The sequence below is a fragment of the Leucopleurus acutus genome (genome assembly GCF_964270905.1).
Source record: "Leucopleurus acutus genome assembly, chromosome: 3".
NCBI classification, from domain to species: domain Eukaryota; kingdom Metazoa; phylum Chordata; class Mammalia; order Artiodactyla; family Delphinidae; genus Leucopleurus; species Leucopleurus acutus.
The window spans coordinates 116,987,529-117,010,082 of record NC_139145.1 but is presented as its reverse complement, the minus strand read 5'-3'; the positions used below and the strand labels follow the sequence as shown (position 1 = coordinate 117,010,082).

At 38.3% G+C, this 22,554-nt stretch overlaps 2 protein-coding genes across 3 annotated transcripts in view; one reads left to right on the top strand and one right to left on the bottom strand.

Moving 5' to 3' along the window:
- The window catches only part of CERT1 (ceramide transporter 1), a 123,246-nt gene extending 104,872 nt beyond the window's left edge, over positions 1 to 18,374 (bottom strand). The window contains exons 1-2 of one of the 2 annotated variants that reach the window (XM_082836072.1): positions 17,892 to 18,374; positions 12,933 to 13,067 (exon numbers count right to left, since the gene is read on the bottom strand). In XM_082836072.1, the coding sequence (XP_082692198.1) occupies positions 12,933 to 13,067; positions 17,892 to 17,987 (231 nt within the window). In that variant the 5' untranslated portion in view covers positions 17,988 to 18,374. The remainder of the gene's footprint in view (positions 1 to 12,932; positions 13,068 to 17,891) is intronic. The other variant, XM_082836071.1, reaches the window with a different exon arrangement.
- A 255-nt stretch (positions 18,375 to 18,629) lies between these two features.
- The window catches only part of POLK (DNA polymerase kappa), a 61,546-nt gene continuing 57,621 nt past the window's right edge, over positions 18,630 to 22,554 (top strand). The window contains exon 1 of the mRNA XM_082836070.1: positions 18,630 to 18,711. The gene's annotated coding sequence lies outside the window, so the exon portion shown is untranslated. The remainder of the gene's footprint in view (positions 18,712 to 22,554) is intronic.

The window sequence follows — 22,554 nt, the reverse complement described above, 5'->3', positions numbered from 1 at the left end:
GGCTCAGCGGCCATGGCTCACGGGCCCAGCTGCTCCGCAGCATGTGGGATCTTCCCAGACCGGGGCACGAACCTGTGTCCCCTGCATCGGCAGGCGGACTCTCAACCACTGCGCCACCAGGGAAGCCCGGATTAAAAGACTTTTTACCACTTACTATTCTTTTTATGGGCAAGGAGATAGAGTAGATGAATCTTTACCTGGAGGAACTTCCTAATTTTTTAAAAGCCAAATGAAACCACTTGAAGTCCTTCATAACAGGAGAAAACTTCACTTTATGAAACTGGGTTTATACGTAAGTTTTCAAAAATTATTACCCAACCCGATCTCCCACCCTCAAGACATTATCACTTTAGAGACCACCTTGATTTCTGGATGAGCTTCAACTGGTCATGACTTCTTGGTCTCTTGATTCCTTATAATCAATTTATAAATGATTTTTCTTTTTTAAGTGATAAATCCTCACTAGTGAGAACATATATTTTTAAAAGAAGTAATTGTTGCATAACATATATCTCTACTTGGGGACTAAGAGCGTATCTCGTTCTTTTTATCAGCTATGGTTTCCTTCCTTAGATGAAGAAAGGACAGAGATCAAGCCTACACAGCACTCACTCCAAGGAAGAAACTCAACAGTAATACCAGCTTCCCTGGTGAAATCACTCCCTGATGAGTTGTCAGCTTGTAACTTTAAATCTAAAGCTTTGTCACTTTAATTAAATGGCAGTGTGCCACTGTAGACCCAAACTAAAAAATTAAAATTAAAAAAATTGTGAGAAATGTTGCCTCCATACAAATAACCTAATTAAAGAACTAATAATAGTGCTGGTATCTTTGGAAACTACTCTGGGAAATAAATAAGCTTCAAAGGTTCCCCAAAATTCAGCAAAATATATATTCAAATGTAATTTATTTTCTAATAACAGTGACAAAAATCAGTCTGTTAGGTTGGCAGAAAATATTTGCCAAATACATGTCTGAAATTATGGTATCTGGAATATATAAAGAACTTTCATAACTCAATATTAAGAAGATGAAAAGAAACAAAAGATTTGAACAGACATACCATCAAAGACATATAAATAAAAAGCAGATGAACAGATGTACAACATCATTAGGAAAATGTAAATTGAAACCACAATGAGATATCACTACACACCTACTAGAATAGTTAAGATAAAAAACAAAACAAACAAAAAACCCAAAAAACTGGTACTGACAAAAATGTTGAGCAACTGGAATTCTCATACACTGTTGGTAGAAATATAAAATGGTACTGCCACTTCGGAAAACAGTTCAGCAGTTTCTTTCTTTCTTTTTTTTTTTTTAAAAAAAAGGAAATAGAGACACAGATGTAGAGAACAAATGTATGGACACCAAGGTGGGAAAGCGGGGGGCGGGGGGTACGATAAATTGGGAGATTGGGATTGACATGTATACACTAATATGTATAAAAAAGATAACTAATAAGAACCTGCTGCACAGGGACTTCCCTCGTGGTGCAGTGGTTAAGAATCCATTTGTCAATGCAGGGGAGGCAGGTTCGAGCCCTGGTCCGGGAAGATCCCACATGCCACGGAGCAACTAAGCCCGTGTGCCACAACTACTGAGCCTGCGCTCTGGAGTCCACAAGCTACAACTACTGAGCCCACGTGCCACAACTACTGAAGCCCACACACTGCAACAACAAGTAGCCCCCGCTCACTGCAACTGGAGAAAACCCACACGCAGCAACCAAGACCCAACGCAGCCAAAAATTAAATAAATAAATAGTTGTTATTAAAAAAAAAACGAACCTGCTGCATAGCACAGGGAACTCTACTTCACTGTACAGTAGAAACTAACACAACATTGTAAAACAATTATACCCCAATTAAAAAAAAAGATTTTTTTTTGGATGTGGACAATTTTTAAAGTCTTTATTGAATTTGTTACAATATTGCTTCTGTTTTATGTTTTGGTTTTTGGCCTCAAGGCATGTGGGACCTAGTTTCCCGACCAGGGATCAAACCCACACCCCCTGCATTGGAAGGCGAAGTCTTAACCACTGGACCACCAGGGAAGTCCCTGGCAGTTTCTTATAAAGTTAAACATACACCTACCATAGGACCCAGCAATCCCATTCCTAGGTATCTGCCCAAGAGAAATAGAACATTTACACAAAGACCTGTACTTGAATGTTTAGCAGCCTTACTTATGGTAGCCCAAAACTGGAAACATAAATCTAACAGGTGGTGAATGAATAAACAAACTTTGGTACATATATATGGTGGAACAGTACTCGGTAATAAAAAGGAGTAAGTTAGGGATACATGTAACACAGATGACTCTCAAAAGCATTACACTAAATGAAAAGCCAGACACAAAGAGCTGCATACTGTATGATTCCATTTATATAACATTCTGGAAAAGATAAAACTATCAAAACAGTGGTTGCCAGAGATTGGGGATGGGGAGGTAACCGATTACAAAGGGGCAAGCGAGAACTTTCTGGGGTGATGAAAACTGTCAATAATCTGATGGTGGTAGTGATCACATGACTATATACATTTGTGAAAACTATAACTGTACACTTAAAAAGGGTGAATTTTACTGAGTGTAAATTATGCCTAAATAAATCTGGTTTTTTAAAAGGTACAATATGCCTTAAAAAAAAACCCACACACAATAAATAGTAGAACAAAGGAAAAAAACAATCTGTCAGGAACATGCAGAAAGCATATAAACAGTTAACCATTTATATATTATATATTTTATACACACATACATATAATTTCTTTTAAGTTGTGAAACAGAACCACTTGGTTCCACTGAAGGAAATTGCTTACAGGAAATGCATGAGAACCTGTTCAAATATGACATGTCACATATTCTGGCTTTAGTAAGTCACTTGCATCTTTTTCTCCCTTTAATAAAAAGCTTTGCCACCTTCTCCTTTCTTCTTTAAAACTGTAGGCTCTATTTCTAATACAAACATATCACAAAATAAACTTAAAGAAATCTGAGTGCCTCTTATGTTGCCAAGAACAAAAGTACAAGTGCTTTTGTTATTTTGTTTAATGCACATAATCATTTCACCCTTAGATCTTATGCACCCATCTTTAACCACTTTAGTTATCTGTTCAAAGGTACCTTTAGCCATAAGAAGCAGAGCCAAGATCTAAATCCAGGTTTAACTTCAGAGCCCATGAACGATATTTTAAGCACTTTGGAAATTAAGATAAAATGCTAAATAAAAAATACTAAATATGTATAGCACAGGAATTATAGCCATTATCTTATAATAACTTTTAATGGAGTATAAACTGTAAAACTACTGAATCACTATGCTGTACACCTTTAAGTAATATAATATTGTAAATCAACTGTACTTTAATTAAAAAAATACTAAGTAAAAACTGGTATATGTGAAGCTTAAAAGACCTTCAGAGAAACTAAGAAAACAAGCTTCTTGCTAACTACTTCAAGCAGGCAAATGTAGAAAATTTTGTGTATTCCTTGCTTTAAGGAAACTTGAATGCTAAAATACAAACTATATTTATTAGAGATTTAACAGAAGACAGTAATAATAAATCACAAATTTCTTTTCACTTTTTTTATTTAGAAAAAAAAATTGATAAAATTTACATGTAAGTAAGAAGCATATATCTCAAACAGAGCTTCTTAAGATTAAAAGGAAAAAAAAACCCTTTTTATCTTAATAGGATGCTTTGTTCAAAACAAATTTTAAAGAGTTGCTTTATAAATATTTAACAGTCATGTTCCTGCAAGTCTTACACAACATAAAATGCATTGTATATGCATTTTTCCTATGCTCGTTGACATACAATAAAATAACACCAGGTGGGCTTCCCAGGTGGCGCAGTGGTTGGGAGTCCGCCTGACAATGCAGGGGACGCGGGTTCGTGCCCCGTTCTGGGAGGATCCCACATGCCGTGGAGCGGCTGGGCCCATGAGCTGTGGCTGTTGGGCCTGCGCGTCTGGAGCCTGTGCTCCGCAACGGGAGAGGCCACGGCAGTGAGAGGCCCGCGTACCACAAAAAATAAAATAAAATAAAATAACACCAGGTGGGAATTGGGAGACTTGAGTTCTAGTCTTAACGCTGATACTTTCATGGGTTATGGGTTACATTGCATACCCCCAAATCTGTATGTTGAAGCCCTAATCTGAAGTATGTCAGAATGTGAATTTATTTGAAAATAGGGTAACTGGAGATGTAATTAGTTAGGATGAGGTCACACTGGAGTGGAATAGGCCCCTAATCTAACTTGGTGTTCTTATAAAAAGGGGAAATCTGTACACAGTTACGTGCACAGGGAGGATGCCATGTAAACACGAATGAAGAGATTGGGATGACACATATATAAGCCAAGGAATGCCAAAGATTGTCAGCACACCATCAAAAGCAACAGAAGGAACCAACCCTGACAACATCTTTATCCGGACTTCCAGCCTCCAGAACTGTGAGACAATAAATTTCTGTTATTTAATTCAGTAAAGTTGGGGGATACAAAATTAACAGAGAAATCTGTTGCATTTCTACACACTAACAACGAACTATCAGAAAGAGAAATTAAGGAAATAATCCCATTTACCATCATGTCAAAAAGAATAAAATACCTAGGAATAAACTTACCTAAGGAGGCAAAAGACCTGTACTCTGAAAAACTATAAGATACTGATGAAGAAACTGAAGATGACACAAACAGATGGAAAGATATACCATGTTCTTGGATTGGAAGAATCAATATTGTTAAAATGACCATACTACCCAAGGCAATCTACAGATTCGATGCAACCCCTATCAAATTACCAATGGCATTTTTCACAGAACTAGAACAAAAAACTTAAAATTTGTATGGAAACACAAAAGACCCTGAATAGCCAAAACAATCTTGAAAAAGAAGAACGGAGCTGGAGGAACGACACTCCCTAACTTCAGACTATACTACAAAGCCACAGTCATCAAAACAGCATGGTACTGGCACAAAAACAGACATATAGATCAATGGAACAGGACAGAAAGTCCAGAAATAAACCCGTGCACTTATGGTCAATTAACCTACGACAAAGGAGGCACGGATATACAACGGAGAAAAGACAGTCTCTTCAATAAGTGGTGCAGGGAAAACTGGACAGCTACATGTAAAAACAATGAAATTAGAACATTTTCTACACCACATACAAAAATAAACTCAAAATGGATTAAAGACCTAAATGTAAGACCAGATACTATAAAACTCCTAGAGGAAAACATAGGCAGAACACTCTTTGACATAAATCACAGCAATATCTTTTTGGATCTGTCTCCTAGAGTAATGGAAACAAAAGCTAAAATAAACAAATGGGCCCTAATTAAACTTAAAAGCATTTACACAGCAAAGGAAATCATAAACAAAACAAAAAGACAACCTACGGAACAGGAGAAAATATTTGCAAATGATGTGACCAACAAGGGCTTGATTTCCAAAATATGCAAACAACTTATACAGCTCAATATCCAAAAAACAAACAAACCAATTAAAAATGGGCAGAAGACCTAAATAGACATTTTTCCAAAGAAGACATACACATGGCCAAGAGGCATATGAAATGATGGTCAACATCGTTAATTATTAGAGAAATGCAAATCAAAACTACAATGAGATATCACCTCATACCAGTCAAAATGGCCATCATTAAGTCCACAAATAACAAATGCTGGAGAGGGTATGGAGAAAAGGGAACCCTCCTACACTGTTGGTGGGAATGTAAATTGCTGTAGGCACCATGGAAAACAGGATGGATGCAGGTTCCTTAAAAAATTAAAAATAGAGTTGCCACATGATCCAGCAATCCCACTCCTGGGCATATATCCAGAAAAAATGATAATTTGAAAAGATACATGCACCTCAATGTTCACTGCAGCACTATCTACAACAGCCAAGACATAGAAGCAACCTAAATATCCACTGAAAGATGAATGGATAATGAAGATGTGGGGTGTGTGTGTGTGTGTGTGTGTGTGTGTGTGTGTATAAAATATGAATATTACTCAGCCATAATAAAAAAGAATGAAATACTGCCATTTGCAGCAACATGGATGGACCTAGAGATTATTAAGTGAAGTAAATCAGACAGAGAAAGACAAATATATGATACCACTTATATGTGGAATCTTAAAAAATGATACAAATGAGCTTATTTACGGAACAGAAATAAAAGAAAGTAAACTTATGGTTACCAAACGGGAAAGGGGGTGGGGGAGGGATAAATTAGGAGTTTGGAATTAGCAGATACAAACTACTGTATATAAAATAAACAACAAGCACCTGCTGTATAAACCAGGGAACTAGATTCAGTATCTTATAATAACCTACAATGGAAAAGAATCCGTATATAGATGTATTATATGTATATACATATATATATTATATATATACACACATATATCTGAATCACTTTGCCATACACCTGAAACACTGTAAGTCAACTATACTTCAATTAAAAAAAAGACAGCCAGTTTGCGGTTCTTTGTTATGGCAACCTTAACAAACTAACACAATTTGTAATTACATAATTTTGGATAAGTTATTTCAACATTCTTGGCTCTACATTTCAACTGGTATCTTTCTTTATATTTTTCCTCTTCCAAAACCTCTCACCAAATATTTTAAATATTTCCCACTATATCTAATTATTTGAGTTACATTATTCGAGTTACATTCCAGTTACCTAAAGATGGAAGATAATTATTTCCAAATGAACTGCTGAACAGATAATATTAGTTTCTAAAGGCATAAATCTTAGTAGTATAAGGTTCTAATTTCTTTAGAAATTCACTGGCAAATGCTCCTCAAATGAAGAGAATTATCAACTAGTATCTATCTAATGCTTTTACTGGTCGATATACATTCCTCTTTCCTTTGGTTCTTACTAACACAGTTCAATAGAGCAAAATTGCACATTTGATAAAAGCGAACTTCTTGGACTTCTTACTAATCTGGAGTTCCCCGTATGATGATTAGTTATGGCCCTACTCATCTTTGGTGAGATCCAATTTGCTGAACATCAATTTAAATCACAATTTTTTACTTTAAAATCCCACATTTGAAAACTTTAAAAATTAAAAAATTTTTTTTCTTCCAGTTTTACTGACAAATAGTTTACTCAAAAACTGTTTAGGGCTTCCCTGGTGGCGCTGTGGTTGAGAGTCCGCCTGCCGATGCAGGGGACACGGGTTCATGCCCCGGTCCGGGAAGATCCCACGTGCCACGGAGCGGCTAGGCCCGTGAGCCGTGGCCGCTGAGCCTGCGCGTCCGGAGCCTGTGCTCCGCAACGGGAGAGGCCACTACAGTGAGAGGCCCGCGTACTGCAAATAAAAACAAAACTGTTTAGATATGACTACTCTTTATTTGGCACTTAAAAAATTTTTTGTTTAATGATCCTTTTCAATTTTGAACATTTCCTTCCCTTTCTTTTTTAATTTTAATTTTAATTTTATTTATTTATTTTTGGCTGCGTTGGGTCTCCGTTGCTGCACGTGGGCTTTCTCTAGTTGCAGCGAGCAGGGGGCTACTCTTCGTTTCAGCGCGGGCTTCTCTTGTTGCAGAGCAAGGGCTCTAGGCACGCGGGCTTCAGTAGTTGTGGCTCGTGGGCTCTAGAGCACAGGCTCAGTAGTTGTGGTGCACAGGGCTTAGTTGCTCCGCGGCATGTGGGATCTTTCCAGACCAGGGATCAAACCCATGTCCCCTGCATTGGCAGGCAGACTCATCCATTGCGCCACCAGGGAAACCCCCTTCCCTTTCTTTTACATCTCTGTTGGCTTCTTTAATTGTGCCAGGATCTTTAAATTTCCTCCCTTCTAACCCCTACCTACTTAAGAGCTACTTGGCTTAAAATTTTTTTCAGTGTAGCAGTAAACATTTTCATTACCTTTCAGTTTTCCATCTGAGAATATTGAAACACTAAATTGATGAATAAATTTTACTATATCCAACCTATAATAAGAATAATATGAATCCCATTCATTTGGTAATTAAAGAAGTTTTATAAGATAGTAGGTATACAAAGTCAGATATCTAAGGTAAGACTTGGGACTATAGATAGAGCTTAGGCAAACCAATTCTAAAGACATTACTATTTCCATTTTACCAAAAATCTCTACCTACCTAATTCCTGAAATGTCTTCTAATCGCAGTAGCTACAAACAAACCACTTCTTTTATTTTCACAAAAGGATCATTAGCAGTTTAAAGAACTGATTAATGAAGTATTAGCAATATAATTTTATGTATGGTACAAAAAGGAATAGACAAACCAACTGAAGAGAAGAGAGTCCAGAAACAACCTCAAATACACATGGTAATGTAATAGACAATAAAGGTAACATTTCAAACCAGTGAGGAGAAGGTGAATTTTTCAATTAATGGTATTAGACTACATGGTTAGCCATTTGGGAAAAAATTAAAAAGCTTAATTCCCACATCACTTCTTTTTTTTTTTTTTTTTTTTTTGCAGTATGCGGGCCTCTCACTGTTGTGGCCTCTCATGTTGCGGAGCACAGGCTCCGGACGCGCAGGCTCAGCGGCCATGGCTCACGGGCCTAGCCGCTCCGCAGCACATGGGATCTTCCCAGACCGGGGCACGAACCGGTGTCCCTGCATCAACAGGCGGACTCTCAACCACTGCGCCACCAGGGAAGCCCCCACATCATTTCTTATACTAAAATAACTCCCACAGGAATCAAATTCAAATGTAAAATTGTAGATGAAAATGTAACTACATTTATATAGAGTTATAGTCTTTGAGTTATGTTTTAGTTAAACATAACTAAATACAGAAGCCATAAAGGAAAAGGACAATAAGAGCACATAAAAATTTTTAATTTCTGTTAAGGCTTAAAAAGAATATAAAATAAGGAAAGAAAAAATAGACAATGACAACCTGGGGGGAAACATTTGCAATAAATATGACAAATTGCCAAATATCATGATATAAAGAGCTACAAATCAATAACTAAGAAAGAGATGAACAAGCTATGAGAAGAGGAAAAAATGAATTATAAACATATGAAGTTACCCTCTTGAATAAAAAAGTGCAACTTAAAATAATGAGACACCATTTTTATCTAGCACTTTGCCAAATATTTTAACATTTGCCAAAACCTGACTTCCTCAATACTTGAGAGTATGGAGGGACTTCCCGGGTGGGAAGATTCCACACTCCCAATGCAGTGGGCCTGGGTTTGATCCCTGGTCAGGGAACTAGATCCCATATGCATGCTGCAACTAAGAGTTCGCATGCAGCAACTAAGAAGCCCTGGAGCCACAACTAAGGAGCCCGCCTGCCACAACTAAGACCCAGTGCAACTAAATTAAATATATATATATTTGAGGGTATGGGGAAATAGGGACACTCATGTACTAGCTGTAGGAATGAAAAGTGGTACTTCTAAAAGGGCATTTGACAGTAACTATAAAAAAAATTTTTAAATACTACATATGCTTGTTTCAAGAGTGTTTGTAGTAAAACAAATTTAAACATGATCTAAATTTCCAAGAACAGGGAAGGGGCAAATAAATAAGACATGGTACATCCACAATATTCAACAAAATGTAGTAAATGTCCAAGACATATTAAAAGAAAACAAGGTGCAGAACGATAGATTTAGTATGATGCTATCTGTGTAAATGAAAATGAAGGATATAAACAAATAAATGCTTATATAGGCATACATAGTATCTGGAAGACAGACCAAAAATTTGACTTTTGTTATGTCTTGAGTGCAGGACTAAGAGTAAAGAGAAGCATTTACTTTTTAAACCTCTTCATGCCATGGATTATATTTTTTTTACCACGCGTACTTTATTTAAAAACAGAACTTAAGGGGCTTCCCTGGTGGCGCAGTGGTTGAGAGTCCACCTGCCAATGCAGGGGACACGGGGTCGTGCCCCGGTCTGGGACGATCCCACACGTCGCGGAGCAGCTGGGCCCGGAAGCCATGGCCGCTGAGCCTGCGCATCCGGAGCCTGTGCTCCGCAACGGGAGAGGCCACTACAGTGAGAGGCCCGCGTAGCACAAAAAAAAAAAACAAAAAAAAACAAAACACAACTTAAAAAATAAATAACAGTTTAAATACTCCATAAACATTGCTTTTGATTGATCAACTAACATATATTGAACATCTACTACATGGCAAGTTTTGTAGCAGGGACTGGGTCTTAAGCAAATAACTATTAAACGATAATAACTGAGAAATTCAACTTTCTACAAACATTTACTAAACATACAAATAGGTGACTTCACAAAAAGTGACAGAGTACTATTTTTCCTCTCATTAACTTATTCCCAATCCCTTCACGTTAAGAATTATTTCCAGGTAACAAATTCTCCCAGGAAATACTTTGTTCCTTAAAAGTATTTCACTCAACTTATTATCACATTACTAAAGAACATGATTTGAATAAGGAATGACTTGTTAAGCTAAAATAATAGTGAATTTAACAATGAATTAGGTTCTATCCAGAAAAGGTGGGCTCAAACATTAGGTTCACCAACAAATAATAAATATGTTAATGAATGGTCACAGTAAAGTCACAACTCTTCAAGTCCAGATTTCCTCATATATGAATACTATCAATTTCATAAGGATGTCACATGCACAAATTCAACCATATTTATTCTTTGCCTTCAGAGATGAACTGATACATGTAATAGCCCATATTTAAGAAAAGCAAAAGATACCTATTTAACAGAGGTTAGTATTACATTTTAAAAATTTAACTCAAATACATACTCTATTTGTAAACTTCATTCTGAGAAGTTCACTGAATTCAGTTATATTTTGTAATTTCCTTGAAATATGTAACAGTGAATTTATGAACCGACAGAATAGGAACAGAGTTGAAGAAGTTCAGGAATATAAATACTTGTGTTTCTCCATACCACCTGGTTAACTATAGCGAAGACTAACTACCATTCAGATTCTGCTGCTTCATTCATTTTTTTTTTTTTAACCTTCTCTACTACCACTTAGCCCAGTGAGTACTTCCACTAGGTCCCTTCAATGTTTTCAAATTGTCTTGCTTTCCTACTCATTTCTTTGATTATGAACCACAATGAAAAGTTCTATAAGCAAATACAGATAACAAAAATACCAAAATAACAACAACAAAAAATCTACGTAGAGCTAACACATTGTTTTTTCCTGAGCAGATGCAATGTAAATATTTATTAAAAGTTTTTCTTTTCCCCAAATAAGCCATGCACTATTACCACAGTCCATAATTCAAGACAGGATAACTAAATTTAAACTAGCATGGTACTCTAGGAATACTACTAGTTAGGAAACAATAAAGATATAAACTATTTTCAAAGAGTCAAACAAGCACTGTAACTAACAAGCATCCAACAATATGCAAAAGAAGGAAGAAGGGGAAGAACCAAGGGAAGACATTTCAAAATTGTAAAGTACATTACTCTCCATGATTCTTTCCTCTAGCATGAATAGTGATCTATCTCAAGAGAAATAAAACCCCAAAATATTAACTATCAATAGATACAATTTCAAAAGTACATTATAACGTACCACATACCAGTCCAAATAAATAGTGAGCCTTTATGTTCAAACTACTTCTTTAAAATTGTCCATAAGAATGGAGAGTAGTAGTTTCATTCTGAACATTTCCAAACAACCCCTCTATAAGTTTTTCCAACTCAATATCCAACTAAGCTTTTATTTTCAAACTCTGAATATATAAGAGGGGCAGAATGTATGAAAAGTGATGGAAAAATACTACATGGTTTTACTTAAATGTGTAACATAAACATATGTAAGTCATATTTAGATATCAACACGTATCCAAAGTACATCATTTATCTTTATAAACAATATAAACTCTAACGTAACATGAATTCTCTTTGAATGTATCAGTAAAATCTATGATTGTTTTAACACATCCATTTTTAGATTTTAACTACAATAGCTTCCTTAACTGACCTCCATTTAACTGACCTGCCTTAGACAATACCTTTTTTTTTTGCCCTTTATTAAATATGCCTCGACATGCTGACCACTCTCAACTAGTATGCTATTTTTAGTATATTCAGGTACTTCTGGCCCACTAGTTGAGTTACATGTTTAACAAGTCAGTTGGTTGTTCCTAAACCTGTTTATGCCAGTCTACTTGCTGTAGTTCTTACATAACTTAAACATCATGTAAATCTATGGAATACAAGAGCAAAGAGAGCTGTTTCTGTGTAAACTACATTGAATGCAAGCTAAGTAGAATGACTCAACAAAGGTTAGTCATTCTTTTAAAAGGTATTAAATTAAATAAAGGTGAGACATCTGTAAAATATTAGGGAAAAACATTAAAAGTCAAAAAGAGGAACCTATATTTAGGGTTTTTCAAAAGTATCTTTAAGTTTTTATTCCACTTTAGAGAATGAAAACTGGAAATTGCAAAACAGGCATTATGGATATAATACTTTACATAAGAACAACTTCTCTCAACTCCATATTCAAAGACATACTGTTAGCTCTACATCAAAAAGTTGGCAAGTGAATTTAGATTTATATATTTTAAGGTAAAAATTTAAAATGTTAAGATATGTATCTTTTTATTTTCCTGCTTTAACTTTTTCAATAACTCACCAAGTAACTGTCCCCATCTATCAGATATGAAGCCATCTAACATCTTTTTTTCTGAAGCCCTTGTTTAATGGCTTGCTGTAACCAACTAGATAAATACTACATGTCTATATAAAATAACAGTATGTAGTAATACACTCTAAAATAATTTTATGGAAAAAAATATTAGACTGCATGCTCCACAAGTGCAAGGATCTTAATCTGTTTTGTTCATAGACATATCCCAAGCCCCTAGAATAGGTTCGTGGTGTATAACTTATGCTCAATAAGTATTTGTTGAATGAAGGAGAATAGGAGCTTACCGTGATGACAGCCTTGCTAAGACAGATGGATCCTCTACAGCCATACTCTGTCTCATCTTCAGATTTGTAGTAACTCAGAGTATTATTTTTCAAAACTACCCAACGGTCCTGCCACCCATGAATGTAGTTTGTCCACTGGAGGAGAAGAAGACAAAAAATTACATTTTTAGAAATCCAAACTTTCTGAAACAGCAGTCAATCTAAGTTTAAAACCAAAATGTGAGAAGTCCTAACTTAATTATAAACAGTAAAAAAAAAAAAAAAACTGAAAAGTTAAAATTTTCCAGATTGTATATAATTTTCAGTAATTTCTACAAAATTATAAATAAAATATAATAAAATATAACATTTTCCTCTAATATTTGAGGATTAAAACTGAAGCACATTTCAGTTAAAAATTCTGCTATACTCTTTGTGTGCTTTCATCCTCCCCTCCTCACCACCTTCAAAACTCTTAAATTGTTTTGGTCCCTGTCATAATTGACATATTCAATAGAAAAGTTTGGCTATACAGTCTGTCGTTCTCCTACACCAAGTACTGCATGAAGCCTTCTAAATCAACAGAAGTAGAAGTCAATCATGGCCCAAACTCTATTTTTGTTGTAAGTTATTCCTACATGAAAATGTATGATGTTTACGACTACATTAAAGTAAAAATAGATTATTACTCTTTAGAAAGTCTACATCAACTTTATTTTTACTTCCACAGAACTCAATATTATAGAATAGTTAATTCATTTTTTAAGTTTCTCTGAAGATCTATTTTTCAAACTCAAGAGTAAAATACAAACATAAAACTGGTTTTCAAAAACATACTTGGATTATTTGTTTCCAGTACCTACAAATGGTTTCTGTGTTGCTAAAGTTTCGCTACTGCACAGTGAAGATCACGATCAATAAACTTGCAAAGGCAGAAATGTAACCTCTATGGGAATTGTTGATATTGCATATTTTTATGCTCTGGGGTTTTAAGCACAGACAATTCCAAAAACTATCTGCTAACTCAAAAACTATCTGCCAAAAACTAACTCTAAATGGATTGTTAAAAATATACTGCATTGGCTCAGAGGAATCTTTTCTTTACTATTTCCTAATTCCACAGGTTTGAGATGGTTCAGCTCTTATATCTTCTAAACTCCATCATTACAGCCCCTCCCTGAGATCTGATCCATGCTGCCAAGTTAACTCATTCTTTCCTGAGGGCTCTCTAATCACTATTTCCTCATTTTAACTCCCTGCGATTTACTACCACTTAAGACAGCGACTTGAAATAATGATTGTTACATACAAAACTAAATTTATCTCCACCCATAGGATGCACATCCCCCTCTGTTCCTATTTCCTTGGCTATACTGCTACTGCCACAGCCATTCAGACTCAAACCTGGCACAGCGTTCCTGTACTGTGTGGACAGAGCAGTGGATACAACATCAGAGAGACTCAACTACTTTTACTAGCTGTGTGAAAAGTTCTGACAAATTATTTAACTTTTCTGAACTTCAGTTTCTTTCCTCAGTCATTTGAATGGGTGAATAAAATCATGAATACACCTACTATATTCCTAGGAGATACTCAATACCTGACTGTTCCTTCTTAATCTTTATAGCCCATTATCAACTCCTATTCATCTTTCCTTCCTATTAAACCCTTAAATCTGACTCCTTTATCTTCAAGTAATCCAATCAAATTATCAGGTTCCTGGATTCCTGAGAAGGCTTAATATTAATAACCTTACCTCTGATATCTTCTGCTTTTTATTTCATAACTTACATAATCTTATTTATTAGGCATATTTTGCTGACTTATCTTACATATTAACCTCATTGAGCCTCCAGCTCCAAAACTTACATGAACAACTCCCAACTGCCTGTAATACAAATCGTTTAGACTGGCAATCCTTAATCCTACCTCGCTTCCAATTACTGCCCGTCAGAAAGCTACTAACTGTGATTGTGGCCAAGTTACCTGTTTGTTTGTTTGTTTCTCAAACTCTACCTCTTAAAGTTGTTTAACATTAAGCAAGAATAGACTTAGAACACTGCCAAGCACAGTTGGAGGCAGAGCTATGCATAGCTAATGAAGCTTAGAAACCTTCAGGGAAGCTCACAAGAACAGACACCTTCCAAGGTGACAGAGGGGCCCTAGAAATCATGTGTCCATATTTTCATATTTTTTTCTTACAGAGGACCCAATAATTACATAAGCTTCAGGATTTACGCAGAAAATGTTAACTCCTATTCACAGCTAGAAGGCAGATTTTTGCCTTTTCTCTACCCTCGTAACATTCCCTGGCTCTTCCCCATTTAACAGAGGCAAGGCAATATGCAGACACTGCAGGAGAAGCAAACATTCCTGCCTCCAATAGTCCAGCAAGCATAAATTCAAGAGGAAAAAAAATACATTTAGAATAAGAGTCAGAAGCAAGTTACTAATAAAATGCTATAGGAATTTAAGGGAAGGAGCTCTGGGATGGTTGGTGAAATAAGAAAAGTCTTTATGAAAAGAATAGTTGAGATGGACTCTACACATGGACAGAATTTCAGCCAACAGTTAGGTATGTGGAAAAGACGTTAAGGTAAAGATAAGATAAAAAGGATGGAGAGAATTCAGAAGGAATTGGATGAGACTGACCAAGGCTTAGTTGCTCTCAAGTCCTACTAAGGCATGAATCTTTCCCCATCCACAATCTATCTTGATATGTGTTATAACCACCTAGAATTATTGTCTATTCAGTATTTTTGGAACTTATGTGCCTAAGAAGGAAGTCTGTAGAAAATATATCTATATAAAAAAAAAAAACCTTTGGGCTGGTGTACAAGTTTACTCCACCACCACCATTCCAAACTCACTCCATTTGGTGGGGGGAGGAGTGGGGGGACAAAACAAATTAGTATTTGGACTTAACTACATTACTAAGCAGAAGGAAAAGAACAGAGGCTGAGTTCTAATTTTGTTTAAAATTACCAGGTGAATACAAAGGCTGAAAATATATATGTACTTTAAATTTAAAAGCATTCATTCAATAAAAAAATATTACTGATTAAAAAGCTTCCAAGAAAACATATGTAACCATAAATTGTTAAATTTCAGGGAAATTTCCTTCATAGCTGTTAACAAGAACTCCAAAACTACGTTGATTCTATGTATGCAGCAACAATGAAGTTATTTACGAACCAAAGAAGTGGTCAAATACTACATTTCTATACACTTAGATATCAAGAAGATAGTCTTCCATTTTTTTGTCATAAAGTATACACTTACTACACTGCTCTGCGTAAGTGATACTCAGATACTCATATATAGTACATACTCAGAGCACTGGTGACTCCACCAATCACTACGATCCTCCTATCCCCCAAAAAGTGATGATCAATAGTTCAAAAGTACGGCTTGTTTTGTAAAATACCTAACACTCCACAATACTAATTTGGAAGTCTGCTTCTCATTTAATGAGAAAACAGGGGTGAAATTACCTGAATCACTGAGAAGCAAAGAGCCCATTTCATAACAGTTCCAAAGAGAAATGTATACCTATTGCACAACATGTTCAATATAGATTCTTAAATTACACAATACATTTAATCCAAAGAAACTCTAGGGAGCTTCACTTTACTGAAAACTTTTCACTGAAATTCCAATAATGATCACAGTATCAACACACACCATAATTTTTCTGTATGCAAATTATAGTTAACACTCGCAAGCCTTAGTTCTGACATACTTATGCCTTTCTTAGGTCCTTTCTCAGTCTTCTAAAGACAATATAAAAGCTAGTACGAAACAATTCCACAAACAACGTCCCAATGCTTAGCCAAAGTATGTATACTGGAAGCAGGGTGATTTCTTAATAGCCAGTGGCTGCACATGATCTAGGGTCTTATGACCAGCCTGTTGAGAGACTGGACCTTGCTCCCCCTCTCCAAGTTAACTGCTAGCTCCAGCCATTTCTAAAAGTTTAACAGGAAGAGAGAAGGAAGTAAAAAAGACAATGTGGATCTTCTCATAGCAAAAACGTTAAAACAAAAAAAGAAAAATAAAAAAAACCCCAACAAACCCCAAACTATGTACTACCAAAAAAAAGATCACCCACCTTCTCTCTTAAAAAGGGCTTCATCCATTTCAATTAATTAGCTTTCAAACTCTACAAATGACTATCTGCTTTGCAAAAATTTTGGAAAAGTGGTTTTAAAAAATTTAGTAAAAGTAAGATGTCTTTTCCTTACTCTGGCCCACTGACTGTAAGAATATTTTACTATTAAATAATGCTCTTCTTCCTGGACTAAAGGTCTGTCTCCATTCTGACAAGTTTCAAGTTACTGTGAATATTTCTTGTACCTATCACCTGACTATTCAATAGCTCTTCTCTGAACTGGGGTAAAGAGTAAGGGGAAAAGTACAAAACTCCTCCTCTCATTGAGATCTTTCACTACATCTAGCCTGGCATAGTTTATCACCTCAGATTTCAGCACCAAGCCGAGTTGCTACGGCTTCTGTCTCAAAAGCAGGGTCTGCAGAAACCCCTCAACCCTATTCTGCTTGGCATCTCCCGGACTAATCTCGTTTGAGAGGTCTGAGGTGCACGATTCCCATGCCCAGTCCTTCGGGTACCGCTGTTGCCCAACCCAAATTGCTATACCCGGACAGCTGCCGCTCGGGGTCCCAAGTCACGGTGCGCATCCCGCTCCCAAACAGGATCCGGGGTTGGGACAGGTCTTTCCCGGTCCCAGGCCGCCGAGCCCCAGAGCAGGCGAGGAAGACAGTCCCCTTCTGCCCCCACCCCCACCCAACCCTGGCCCGGGCACTCGTGCCGCAGTACTCGGGCCCACACCCCGGCACATTCCGCAGCCCCCGCCCCGGCAGAGTCTGTGCCTCGCGCCCAGCCCCACCCCATGCCCTCAGCGGCTCGCCCCGCCGCAGGTGAGTCTGGGCAAGGGGTCTTCGGCCCCGCGGGTTGCTCACCTTGCTGAGGACCCCGCAGCGCTCCACAGGCGGCCCAGACTCCGTCTCCGGATCCTCCTCCGAGCCCGACGAGTTCCAGCTCTGGTTATCCGACATGGAGGCGCGACAGCCGAGCAGGAGACCGGCCCCCGCTCCCTGAGCTGCGCCGGCGGAGGCGCCCAGTCCCCGCGGTGAAGCGTCGGAGGATGGCGAAGGAAGGAGTGCCCGCTCGGGAGCAGGAGGGAGCTGGAGGAGGGACGAAGTGCGCCCGCCGCGCCGCCGCCGCGCCTGACACCGAGCGGACCGGGGAAGGAGGACAAGTGGCGAAGGAAGCCTGCCCTTCCAGCCGTCAGCCGCCGCCGCCGTCGTCGCCGTCGCCGTGACCCCTGCGCTCTGCCCGGCGCTGCCACCCGAACTCAGCCCCCTCGATGCCAACCTCGGGATAAACGAAAAGGGGAGGAAGAGGGGAAAACAAAATCTAGCTGCAGAGACCCAAGTCCACTCACACCTCCGCTACCGCCGCCATCTTCCTGCCTGGCCCACTATTTACCCTCCCCTCCCCTCTCCCCTCCCCTTCGTCCTCCCATTCTCCCCCAGCTCCCCGCCCCGTCCTCCTCCCAACGTCTGACGCGACACGCCGAGGCTCGGAGTGCCCTCCCGCAACCTACCTCCTGCCCTCCCGGGTGACGCCGGGTAGAAAAGTAGGAGGAGCGGAGAAAGGAGAAGGAGGGATGGGGACGCCACTGTGCTGCATTCTGGGAAGGACGCTGCTCCGTACGCCGCGCAGCCTCCTGGGAGTTGTAGTCGCGGTCCTGAGGCAACTGGAGGGAGAGTCGCGTTGGTAAGTTTTGCCGCCTTGGGGACGAGCAAGGGGTGGGTGGGCTTCGTTTGACAGTTGCGTGACCCGTCCCCTCGGCCGCGTTTCTATCTCAGCCTAATGTGTTTATGACGAACTTATGCCGGGCTTGTGGGCCCGGACGTGAGATAACTCTGCTGAGGATGCCCGGGCTTGCCCTCCATGGCGGCTTCCCGAAAGCCCGGGAGCATCTTGCCACTTGCCCGGACAGAAGTATAGTGGGCGCTTCCGCTTCAACCGGGGGCCAGGGGTTTGCGACCTCTCTAATAACAAGGGCGTTTCTTTCCGTCAAACCACCTCTGCGAATTTCGAAGTCTTCCATCTCGCTCTTTAGAAGTTAGACTTCACACGACGTTTCCCTGTTTAGAAGGAAGCATTTAGTCCCTTCTCACCAGAGCAAGAGCTTTTCGTTGTTAGATTTACAGAGTTTTTATGTGGAAAGTAATTTTAAAGATGTCAGAGAATAAATGACTTTGAAGAGTTGTTAAAGTAAAATAAGAATGTGAGATGAGAGCCTGGAGTTTTCTCTTAGTTGTAAATGAGTGTTTTCCTGACACCCAAGTTAACAACAATCTCTACTGACCTGCCTTCCTCTGAAACATAGGAGGAGTTGGAATAGAAACTGTCATGTATAACAAAAACCAAAGTGCACTGATCTTATTAAGTAATAAGGGATTAGGCAATAGGAGGCTGGCTTTGCTTTAAGACTAGAATTGAATTAGTGGAAAGACGAATAGAAGATCTAACAAATCTTGTTTAGTCTCTTTGCATACATTACAAGGATAACTTTTATGGGGAGAGCTATAACTTTGTAGCTTCAGTTCTTTCATCCTGTTTGCTACTTCTCTATCTCGTCAATTTCCTAATAATTGCCAACAGTAAAATTACTTATTAAACCTTAGAAAGAATACCTGCTTACTGTAGGTGACAGGAGAATAGAAATGAAATTTTGAGTCTAGGGGAAAAGGCACAGTGGCCGGAAATAGCTCTGGTAGCCAAAGAGGTCAACTTAACTGGGATCTTCAGGAAAAAAACGGAATGATGGAAAGTGTCTCTGAGAAGTACCTATGAATCTTTCATTTTCCTAGATTTACACTTGAAAATGCTGGATCTGTTGTAAATCAGTTACAAATCATTTTTCCATTATGAAATCAAGTGACAATGCATAGTTGAAAGCCATTCAGATGAATAAAACCTTGAGATAAAGCTTTTGAAAATACTTTGTCAACATGTTAATTAAAACATAATCCAAATTTTGTCATTCAAAAAAAAAACCCACTTAGCATATTTTTCCTCTTTATTGAATTAGTAAATTATACCTTTAGAATATCAAATATTGTAGCAATTAAATTTTGCTTTGCCTTCCGATTACCTAATATAGTTGACATCCTTTTTCTGATTCTTTTGAGCTCTAGGTTTTAAAATGTCATTAATCTCAAGGAAATGATTGTGAATTGTTGAGAACTCCACTTCATAATGCAATTTAGAATCATGGAAGCATAGTATATATTTATTTTTGTTTTCTTTTAAAAATTGTTTTGGCTGCGTTGGGTCTTCGTTTCTGTGAGCAGGCTTTCTCTAGTTGCAGTGAGCGGGGGCTACTCTTCGTTATGGTGCGCGGGCTTATTGTGGTGGCTTCTCTTGTTGCGGAACATGGGCTCTAGGCATGCAAGCTTCAGTAGTTGCAGCACGCAAGCTCAGTAATTGTGGCACACGGGCCCTCGAGCGCGCGGGCTTCAGTAGTTGTGGGGCACAGGGTTAGTTGCTCCGCGGCATGTGGGATCTTCCCGGACCAGGGATGGAACCCACGTCCCCTGCATTGGAAGGTGGATTCTTAACCACTGGACCACCAGGGAAATCCCTTATGCATTTCTAAGTTGTGTGACTGTAACCACCAACACTAATATGACTACAGTACCCACTTAATCAGTAGGAAATTGTTTCATTGTATTTAAAATTAATATGAGAGAAATTGTCTTTTAAAAAATGTTTTTGTGGGACTTCCCTGGCAGTCCAGCGGTTAAGACTCCACGCTTCCACTGAAGGGGGCATGGTTTCGATCCCTGGGGTGGGGGGGAACTAAGATCCTGCATGCCCCATGGCATGGCCTAAATAAATAAATAAAAGCTATTGCCACATTGTCTCTCTATACTTATAAGACTATTTAAAAATGTTTTTAAGTACAGAAGGATTTTTGTATATTGTTCAGAATACCACATTAGAGGTTGGGATTCACTTCATTTTTGCTAATGGGAAGAAATTGCAATACAGTAGTAAAATACATGAGCTTTCTCTTTATGGTGAGAGTGACAGCTTCTCAGTTTTCTCGCTAACTTAGAACCTTCCCCAACCTTCCTGTAAATATTCCATATTTTCTCTTTTAGTAGTTTTTTTTTTAACTCTTAAAACTTGAATCCACCTGGGATTTATTTTTGCGTATGGAATAAGGTAGGAATTGTTTTTTAAGGACAGCCACTTGGCCCAACATTTTATTTAATTGCCTATTCTTATGCTTATATTTATATGATACACAAAATCTACATATATCTAGGTCTGTTTCTGGACTCCATTCTTTTTCATTGATCTACTTGTCTATACCTGTGCTAATACCATACTGTTTTAATTATTTAACTTTATACTATTTTCGTATATAATACCAGAACTCTCCTGATGTTCTTTTTCATATGGATATTTTTGTATATCTTCTCTTCCAGATGAATTTTAGAACACCTTGTCAAATTACATGAAACACTCTGTTGGAATTTGGATTAAGAATGCACTTATTTTATGAAGAAAATGACATCTTTACAGTATTAACTCTTAGCCTCCGTCAGGCACTTTACGTATCTGATCTAACTTATTCCCTATAAACCACATAAGGTGAGCATTGTTGGGCTCATTTTAAGGATAATGAATCTGAAGCTCAGTGCTGCTAAGTAACTTATCCAGTGCCAAATAGGTACTAAGTGTTGGACTTAGGATTTGAACACAGATCTGATTTTAAAGATCATATTCTTTTCTTTGCTTCAGAATACCTCTAAAAGTGGGAAGAATTGTGTAAATAAATAACATATCCTGTAGATGAGTATATCAGAGCAACTATGCTCTTAATTCAGGTAATGATTTTGCGCATTTCATTTACCCACTGCTTACGTCTATGCTGTCTTATTTAACCCCAATGAAGAATTTATTATTGCTATCCTATTTCTATTATTTCTAATATTTCACATGAAGAAACTGAACCCAGAGAAGTTAAGTAACTTTCCAAAGGTCATACAGCAGTAAAGAGCATAGTTGCGGTTTGAGCCCAACTATCCTGATTGCAGCGTTCATTCTCATCCCACTAGAGTTCTTCAGTTCCTCTTCTTTCTCCCCATCTTCCACTTCACCTCATTCTCCCACCTTTTCTCTCCACAAAACACCAATCCCAAAGCCTTCATCCCTACCTCACTCTCTCACTGCAATGACACAGAAGCCAAAAACCCAGAGGTGCTGGAAGTGAGAATCTTGCAATTTTACTGATCAACAGGTAGAGGCATGGAAGGGAATACCAGTCGCACCTCCCCCCCACTCCCACCCCGGCTGCGATGCACGGATTGTTGGATCCTAGTTCCCTGACCAGAGATGGAATCCGGGTCCTTAGCTGTGAAAGCATGGAGTCCTAACCACTGGACCACCGGGGAATTCCCGGGAATATTTCTTCTTGATGCTAGAACTGTAGTAGGAGAGGATGTCCCAAGTTGAAATTGAAGACATTGTCTAATGTTTTTAAATGATGCTATAAAAAGCCTTCGTTAGTATCTTAGCCTGCCATAACAAAATACCACA